Below are 10,044 nucleotides of genomic sequence, written 5' to 3' on the forward strand. Positions count from 1 at the left end.
GGGGTGGAGCCTGTGCTGCAAGTGTGCGCTCAGCCTTCCGGTGTTGGAGTATTATTCGGCGTTAAAGCTAAACAAGATGGAAAGAGGTGAAGGGAAATGGAGAGCAGCACAAAAGCTCCGAACCACACACGCTGCCTTACAGAAGGATATGTGGAGCTAATTGGTTCAGACAGTGTCTTCTAAGTAAATGAGCTCAACTTGTGTTTCAAACGTTATTGTGGGAGGTGTGATGTTACACACCACTACTACTACTACTGATGGCACACCAAAAGCAATTATAATAGTATATCTTCCATTGCCAACAAGACGCCCTGCTCGAAAACAACAGAAGTGGTGCACAACAGTCTTATGTTTGCATGTTTTTTTTTCTGTATGCTGTCGGTGGAGCCTGCAGGATTAATTGCGCCGCATTGTTGCTGGTCCAAAGCAGCAAGCCGTGGATATCAGAGAGGTGGCTGAAGCACAAAAGAAGTTCCAGGAAACCAAAAGGGCTATGACTCACCGACATCGGTGCTATTTGTAAAGATAAGAGAGAGAAATCATTTTGTCCCTGCAGAAAGTGAACTGTGCCAGGGAAGCACCGGTCTGGGTTCAAGGGCTCTTTTCACCCTGGTGTGAATAACAATGAACCTGTTATGCACAAAGAAGACAATAACAGAATCAAAAAGGTGGGTTTTGTTCTTATTTTATTTCATTGTAATAATATAATAAACACAATACATTTTGTACAAACTTTTATGTTAGTCTCATCAGTTGGCAGGAAGCCCTTTCTTTATGAAAATGCTTAAAAAAATATGAAACTTTCATGAGTGCTGATGAGGCCTGGAAGCTTGTTGTGCTTATATGCATATGATTTGGATAAATAAAATAATTTCAAATCAAATCGGGCCTTGTTTTTAAACTCTCTATAGCTGATTACAGGCAGGCAAATATGAATTGTTAATACAATCCACTTCAGCAAGTCTGGTAATTGTTTTCATTCAGCTTCTAACTAGATCTACACATTAGAGTGTAAGTTGTAAACTCATTCAAGTCTTTCCCCAAAGGCGTCTTGACACTAATCATTACTGATTCTTTGCACAGTAGGGGTTTAATATACAGTACGTACGGTGTTTATTCTAAATATGTAGAGGGTGTACTGCACATCATTGAATATGCTTTAAGAAGATGCTGGCCACACGCAAAAAGTTTGAGCGTAGGGCTGAACGATATGCAAATAAAATCAAATTGAGATCATTATAAAAGACATTGCAAAATAATTCATGGTATAAGTGGGAATTGCAATTTCCGCATTTCATTTTCACTGAAAAAAAAGTGTAAAAATCGTGATGATGTGATCTCTGCTGGGGTCTTTATCATACATGCATGCTCCCTTATATCTTGAGAATGTAATTTGTAGGCAGGGGCATCTCTATGGCACCGCAGTGCTTCATTTATAACGCCACAGCGTGACGCGTTTTACCTTCGTCAAAAACTCGCTGTTCCTGCAATTTGGATATTGCACTTGGCCACATTGTGATTAATTGTCCAGCATTATTCAAGCATATTGAATTTTATCACAACCCACAGATGTTTTCTCTTAGATTTGTTGTGTATGAGGACTTCTTATATGATAAATAATTCCCAAAGTTTACTTGAGTGTTTACAGTATTAAACGTAGTATGAATTATTACTAATTTATCTGGTGTGTGTTTATTGTTTTGTGTGGTTGTTATTTGCTTATTTACTTGCATACCTACAGTAGGTTAAGAAAATGTTCTTGGGTCTAAGAACTAAAATACTGTATTCAGTGACAATTCCAGTATGCTCATTGTTGACATTCAAGTTTAAATACTTAAAAAGCAGGTATGTAGTTTTGGAGAGGAAAGATTTACAATAATAATGAGGTAATACTACGACATATCAGAAATATTTATTTTGTTTACTGTTTTGTTCACAGAGAAATATAAGGTCCCCAGAAGCTAGAAAGGTGGCAGGGTCCGCCACGTGTAAACAAAGTAAAACAGGATGAAATTATGGTTTTCTGAAAGGTCAGTTTGTTTTTTCGGTCATGGAAACAAAGAGAGTTCGTTATTCTATTTTATTTTTGACATCAAAGATAATCGATGACAAGCTTTCTCTTTTGAGATAAAAGAATGCATTCCCCACAGCTACATATTTCACCTTTAAAATGTCAGCGTTTCCTTCGTGACAATTTGCTGCTTTTGTCTCACATCATTGCTTCAGTGACTGTCTTTTAATACTGGATGTTGGTTAAAATATTCATGAGTCATTAAAAGACAAGCTGTTTGTCTCTGCTTGTGATGAGCATTTGCCATCATTTCACATTTAATACACTAAGCAGTAGATTAAAATGTATAATCAATGATGAAAATAACCTGTTGCAGCCCTGTCTTTCTCTAATATGAGATGTATAATATATTTCTTCAGTAACATGGATCACTGCAGCATTCATTAGTCAGACCTGTCTTAATAAAGGTGCTACCTTCTCATTCTGTAGTTGAAAACATAAATGGCGGACATGTCGGAGGTCCACGACCAACAACGGGGTCCTCTTTGGGAGGAGGCGTCTAACACTGCCATATTAAATATTCATTATCTGAAACTGCAGATCAATCAGGCCCCTTTACTGCATGCCACTGACATTACTGAGGAAATTTCTTCATTTGGTGACTCGATCAATAGCTCATTACAGCAGCTTTACACTGGGTTGTCTCTGGGCAGGCCCGCTGGCTTAATTCCCTCTACATCATAGTCCTATCTGAGCTGTCCATCTTCATCACGCAACGCAGAGAAATAGCCTTCTGCAGCACCGACTCCCTCCTCATTAAACCTTACGCCAACTTACTTTTCTGCAAGTTGAGTTTCTTAAAAGTGCAACGCTGAGAGCTGCGGATGAGTCTTGGGGGATTGCTAATGGGAGATATGAGTGGAATCAACAGAGCAGCAGGGGTGAGGACGTACGTACGCAGTGCAGAAACGAGTATTTGGGCTAAACCGCACCTTACTTATACGCAATTCCTCCAGGAAAAACAACCATAATAAATCAATTCGATTTCACACTTGCACAAATAAATCGAGGTCAAGCATTCATAACGCAGCATCGGTTTTCTGCATTTCAGTACCCACGCAGCAACAGCTGGTTAAAACATATGACAAACACACTAGACGAGGCGATATTCCCGGCGACAATTTGCATGAAAAGCGGAATTCTTTTTCCGTTTTCATGAAATCACTATTTCGGAGTCAATCTCCGCGCCAGAATCTGCACCATTATGCTCAAAATGCCTTTCGGTCGCTAATGAAACTGAGCCATTACTTTTTTAATTCAACCATGAAATGACGGCAGACCCCATCATAATAACATTAAAGCTCTCCTCCTTAGTGTCAAGTAGAATGCAATGATGTGCTGGACTGAATTCCCATCAGTGAAAATAATTTCATGGTAATCTCTTGTAATTATACACGGGGCAAGTGACACGGTAACGGGAGTAGCCAGAAGTGAAGCAAGTTGCAGAGACTTGTGGCGCGAAAGTCGTGTACAAGCGGGCATTCAATTAGATATCGGACACATCGGAGAGCAGAAATCCTTATTTGCCGTTTGATGAGAGATGTCAGGAAAAATTTGGCCGTCGCGGTCTCTGGTAAAGTGAACCAAAGATGATTCCGGACAGTTTCTTAGTAAGGAGTAATGTTCCAAGGGCACCTTTGTTGATGGTGATGGTTGATGGTACAGTTACACTGGTTATGAGTTAGCATCAGTGTACTTCAGCGCATTTAAGGGGGTTTAGAGCTGTTGTCACCATCAGGGGCCCCTTTTCTCAAACATTTTTGTGGGCCCCAAACAATTTGCCGCTGAAAATAATAACAAGGAAATCAAGCAAGTCATCACATTTTTTAAGCTTGAACTACAAAATGATTTTGCAAAAGAACAATAATAATCAGCCAACGAATGCTCTTCCCTGCGCGAAACTTTGGTAACATAATGCATTTAAAAATCCACAATGCGCCAACCTCTAACTGAAACCGTTTCCAATTAATCTCGTCAATCTTTATAAATTACAACAAAACATCATATTTGATGAATTGATTGATTTGATATTTTGTATGTCAAAAAAACTAATATCTTTATCTGTAAGGTAATTATAGTGGAGTAAAGCGTGTAATACAAGTACCTGGAGTGTTTACCTAAGTACGGTACTCGTGTTGTGCCAATGTTACATTCCATCACTGTTAATAACATGCAAAGCCACGACACGTCACCATGGAGAAGCGAAGTGCCACGAGGAGACGAGAGATTAAAGAGGGAGATAAAAGTGAAAAAGCGGGAAAAAGTGAGGCGCAAAAGTGACGAGAGGGAAGGAAGAGAGAAGCAACGTGGAGCGGAGAGGAGCGACGGCAACAAAGGAAGAACCCAGCAGGGTGTTTGCAGAGACGTGAGTGGGTGAGGAGGCAGCGAGCTCTGCCACTGATGTCACGGGCGCAGCCACAAATTAACACTTTGCTGCTCGACAGCCTCGTGTCTCGCTCAGAATTGGTCGTTTCTCTCTGCTAGTTCTACGTCAGCGACTTACATCTGTGTCGACGTCGCCTGGACGCACACTGACACCGATACCTTGCCTCGTAAACAAGCCCGGCGCTGCCACAGCGCATCGGTCAAAGCCCCAGTCTGGCCTTTTCAAAGTCTCGACTCCCACTCCAACTGCTAACAGATCACCCAGATTTAATATTCGCCTCGTGGGGATTCTTCTATCAGAGGGCTTGTATGCGCGTCTGTGCTTCTTCAAGGATGCTGTGTGTTTTTTTAACTTACAAATGGCTTCTGTCAGGGCGGCTCTACGAAATTAAAACAGAAACAGAAAAAGCCAAGCGAGACAAGAACAGAAGTTTGTTAAGATCCCCCTCTTCTTCCTCCACTTCCTCTCCCTCGTCTGCCCTAATGACACAACGCACAGCAGGCGAGCGATTCATTTAGAAAACTGCTCTTACATAATGAGCCGCCCGAGCTATGTAACCATAAGACGATATTTTATTCACTATACTGCTTATAACGAAGCCGGTGCATCTGAGGATGTAACCAATTTCATAACAGGACGAATGAAGTTCCTGTAGAATATGCAGCCTTATTAAATTCTCCACGCAGCCCCCACCCCCACCCCCCCCACCCCCACCCCCACCCGCCCTTTGCCCCCTCTGACATGAAACAGCAGTTTGAGGGGAAGATTTTCTCTGCGTCTCCAGGCTCACCATCAACACCGTTCTTCTTCCTGTAACATCAAATTACCCGTGGCCGAGAAATCCTCGCTCTTGCAACCCCCCCCGCGCCCAACCTCTCCCCTTCCTTTTCCTCCCACTGAGTTGGCTTTATAGGCATCAGTCCGGCAAGGGGGTAATTTCTGCTCCCACTCCAGGGAAATTACTTTTGCGTTGTTAGAGAAAAGGCAGTTTGTGAACTGCTTTATCAAGCTCCTCGACTCCAATAACAAGCAACATTTGGGCTGCCGGCAAAAGAAACATAACCTCCGCGCATCCTCGCAGCACAGCCTGACGCCTGGTGCTACAAGCTGTGAAAGGCGAGCCCAGGGCCAGTGTTTGTGTGTGCAGGCATGGGTCTGAGAAAGGTACGTGTAAAGCTTGTGTTTCTGCAGGACTGACTCTGGTCATGTACTACATAAATGCATATGTGCATGTACGCACTCGTGTGAATCTGCTCTGTTCCCATGCAGCGAGCAGTTCAGCCGTTGCCATGCTTGGGCTGATGAATAATTTCTGCACTGTGCTCTGCTGTGGCACGTCTGGTGCAGCCTGACTGCACCACACAGCTACGGCTCCACATTTGCATTCAACACACACACACACACTCACAGACTTTTACACTCATGAACACCAAGCCCGCTCGCTGCTGCCTGGCCCCCCCATCCCAACACCATCCAGCCTGTCAGCTGCTTCCCTGTGTGGAGGGATGCAACAAGCTGCTAAGCCCTTTTTTAAAGCAACAGCAGTTCCCTATTAGTCAATGTCATCTCGCTTCTTCTCCCAGGGTTACATCTGCTGGAGAATAAGAAAAAAAACTGTTCACAGTGAATCCGACAAATGGGACGAAAAACAGCGAAGTAGGCGAAAAAAAAATCACACAACTCTTCCGAAGCTCGTTTTTCTAAAGATCCTGGTCGTGGATTTGGTGGCATTTAAGTTCAAACCACAGAAATAGGGGAGGAGCGGTGCTAAAATGTCAGCTCTTTTTTTCGGAGTGGCAGGCATGCTGATGTGGTGACCTCTACGCGCTGTGGTTAAAAGGTTGGCGTGGCTGCGGGACAGATACGGAGGAGGTGGCAGTTTTTTCTTTCCTTCCTTTGCTTTTCCTTTCAGTGCACACACCCACTTAGGGCCAATGTGGCCTTAAAATAATATTATGACATTGCAATACATATACTGTATGTTGTATGTATCCCACTAAGCACCAACTGGGACTACAATGTAGATTTCCAGTTGGGTGCTGGGCGCTGTTTAGCTCAGTGGGTAGAGCGCGCGTCCCATGTGCCGAGGCTCTGCAGCAGACCTGGGTTCGACTCCCGGCCTGGGTCCCTTTGCTGCGTGTCACTCCCCCTCTCTCTCTCCCCGTTTCCTGTCATATCTTCAGCTGTACTATCAATAAAGCCATAAAAGGCCAAAAAATATAAAAAAAAAAAAACAGGTGCTATTCCTTGTATTATCATTATTATTATGTATTATCAGGATCCAGAGACGTGTTTTATCCAATGTGCAGATCAAGGCTGAGCATCATTTTGAGGCCTTACTCAAAACGGAACATCTTTATCTAAAACGTAAATGTTTGTCGTTTGTGTTTCAAAAAATGTCATGTTCATACGGTCATCGAGCACACAGATCCGCAAAAAGCGATTGAAAGCGATGCAGCAGGCACGCCAGGCCCATAGGTGGAGGTGTAACTCAATTAAACACAACAGCGTAACACCACATGCCTGAGTACAAATGCTTTCTTCCACAAGGAGGTGATGGCACATGTACCTGAAGCGTCAAAGTGCACCAAATATTGATGTACACAGTAGAACCAGCAGCACAAACAATGCTATATAGGCCGCCATTGCTATTTCCCACATTCCGAAAACGTAATATACATACACCACGGGATTGCACTCTGGAACCAAGTTTCAAAAGTTTGCCTTTTCAGACCCCAAAAACAGCGTTATCGTGCGAACGAACTGGGGAACGAATGGCCCCTAAGGAATTACATGCAAACGTCTCAGCTGAAAGCAAGTATTGGTCTTGGTGTTTACGCTTGATCAACTTAGTACTTGGATCAAATAGTTGGTGACAAAAACATTCACTTTGGAACCGGTTTGGAAAACCTTTTCACCAGTGATGATAGCCATTTTTTTAATACGGCTTTTGGGCGGGAAAATGGTCACTGGGTTGGTTCTTACAAATTACTTACAAATTACTAACACAATGAGATGTTTAATGTACAGAGTAATGTGTATATAATGACTAGTTGGGTAAAGACAAGTCTAAGAATGAATAGAACAGTCTGGTAAGTAAGAAAATGACATCACTTTACTGTTATGCAGCCTTTAAAGCCAGGACAACTCTTACTCCATATCATGACATAACAATATCCAAATTCTAAGAAGATATGTAGTCTCATATCAAGATAACAATATTGCCCAGCCCTACACCGCCTTATATCAGAATCCATCACTTACTTAATGTTGTCTGCATGGATCTATGTTGACATGTTAACACAGTTATTTTTTGGGTTGATTGCTACAAGACAGTGTCTTTGAAACACCTCAATCAAGCCCTTAAAATGGACATTAATGAGAAATTTCACCAACAAATGACCGGCTTGTCATAATCACTGCTCCGTTTACCTCAAAGTACAGCAGGCTGCGCATCAGCGAGCAGCTTAATAAAGGGAAACCACAAGCGGCGGAGCCAGCGATATGTGCAACCAAACACCTCCTACTGTCTCAGGGTCTATCTGGAAGACCTCCAGCGCTCCGCTCCTTCATCCGCCCTTAGACGACTGTGTGTATTTTCAGACATGATCCGTCTCTCGGTGCATTTCAGCACAGAGGAGCAGATCGTGTCACCATCTATCTTTGTCAACAGTGTAAAAGTGTCCCTGTCTCTGTGTGGCCACAGAAAACTCTGATCTCAAACGCTCACTTCCAATGCATTTTTTTTTTACAGAGTGACACATATTCTCCCATTGAAGTGAAGGGACTGGAGCCAACGAGAGCAAATATGATAGAGTCTCAATTCTAAATGAAAGCCTCTTTTTATCTACACTTACTTTATGTCAAATCAGGAAAGACAGCATTAGTACTCTTGCTGGGGTGCAGCAACACTGCATTCATCTCAATATTCATTTGCCTAGACCCTTTGCTGCTGCACAGGAACCCTGGGGTGACGGTCTGGACAGGCAGCCCACACTGCCAGGGTTTGAATTTATTACACAGCATGCATGCATGCACACGAGAAGAGGCTCCCACAAGAAGAGAGAGTTTATTGCATATCGCCACACCGTCAGGCTCCAAACAACCGCACACAACCATGACCCCAACAATGCATGGAGGTGCAATCTGCAAGTTTCCACACAGGGCACGGTGGAAACAGCGCTGTCAACTTCTGGAGCTGCAGGAGAGACAATAGCTGTCAGCGAGCGATGCGCAAAACAATGGAGCTCTGTCACCGCCTGTGAGATCTGCGAGGAGGCACGGGGTGATCAGAGGCTACGGCAGAAAACACACAACATCTGTGAGGCAGGACAAGTGACAGGCGTAATCCCCCCCACACACACACACACACACATACACAAGGTGCCACGAAAAAAAAAAAAGAGAGAGAAAAAAAAAAACCTAGAGCGGCACATTTGCTCTACAGTCACCGGTGCGGCGGAGAGTGTACTCACGGTCCTGAGGAACTGGATCTCGTCCTCTCCTTCTCCACCTTCAGCCATGGCTGCAAAGGAGCCTGTTCAGACTCTGGAAGCCTCCGCTGGCTCCTCTCTCCTGTCGATATTAGCATATATAGCTAATCCACGGCCATACAGCGGGGGAGACTACCGCAGCATGTGTCACTCAAGCCCCTGTGCTCGCCGCCCGGAGGAGGAGTGCGTGTCAGCATCGGCGGGGCTGGAGCGACTGTGAGGGGGGACGGTGCGGCGGGGGAGACCGGTGGAAGAGGCGAGCCGCGCAGCCGAGAGAGAGACAGCGGCGAGCGGGGTCTTTATCTTCGACGTCACCGGCAGACCTGATTAACACAAGGCGTAAGAGCGCGAAGATTCAAACATGGGAGTTGTAAATGCGGCGGTGTGATGACTGTCCGACGGCTGTCTCGTGATTTTTATTTTATTTTTTTTTAACCTGCCGGCTGTCTGATGTGGGATCAGGAGATGGGATGCAGGAAATGCCTCTGCTGTTCGCAGTGCTGCTACAGATCAGCACCACGGACAGCAGCAGACCCGCCTCTATACTGAACACTGCCTCCTTCACAGGCTGTTGATTCTTTTTTTTCTTTTTTCTTTTTTTTACAAATGCTAGTCCTTATTTTCTCAGTATGGCCATATAAAGAATTAGTAGACGTGTGATTCAAGTGTTTTGGTCCAAGTCCTAGGTTATTCTTACTTCAAGGCAAGTCAGATCACAGGTCCTGTCAAGTTAAGTCCCTGGTTAAAGGATAATATCACCTAAAATATAAAAATTGAGTCATCATCTCCAAGCTCCCCGTGCAGATGTGAGGTCGGGTGAGGTTTCTTATTCCGCAACACATTTCCGGAGCCTTGCTGCGAAACAGCGTTGCAGCATTCTGCTGAGTAGATGGGGACTTGTTTTTGATTTGAATGGGATTTGAAAAGACTTTGCTGTCGCGCTTTTTCGCTTGGCAGCTTCATCGAAGATTTCAACTTAAAACGCGCTTCAGGAGACTTCGATTGAGCGGGATGAGCTGTATGGAGCTGTTTTTTATTTCTATTTTTTTTTTACGGTTGTTTTTTCCCTTTAAAACAAGTCCCCATTTACTCCA

General features: G+C 44.0%; 1 protein-coding gene across 8 annotated transcripts in view; it reads right to left on the reverse strand.

Annotated features, from left to right (window-relative positions):
* LOC115597678 (ryanodine receptor 3) overlaps positions 1-9,558 on the reverse strand; it is a 112,733-nt gene extending 103,175 nt beyond the window's left edge. For all 8 annotated transcript variants that reach the window (XM_030443846.1, XM_030443848.1, XM_030443845.1 and 5 more), the window contains exon 1: positions 8,933-9,558. In XM_030443846.1, the coding sequence (XP_030299706.1) occupies positions 8,933-8,980 (48 nt within the window). In that variant the 5' untranslated portion in view covers positions 8,981-9,558. The remainder of the gene's footprint in view (positions 1-8,932) is intronic.
* Positions 9,559-10,044: the final 486 nt, after the last annotated feature.

The sequence above is a fragment of the Sparus aurata genome, chromosome 16 (genome assembly GCF_900880675.1).
Source record: "Sparus aurata chromosome 16, fSpaAur1.1, whole genome shotgun sequence".
Classification (NCBI taxonomy): Eukaryota; Metazoa; Chordata; class Actinopteri; order Spariformes; family Sparidae; genus Sparus; species Sparus aurata.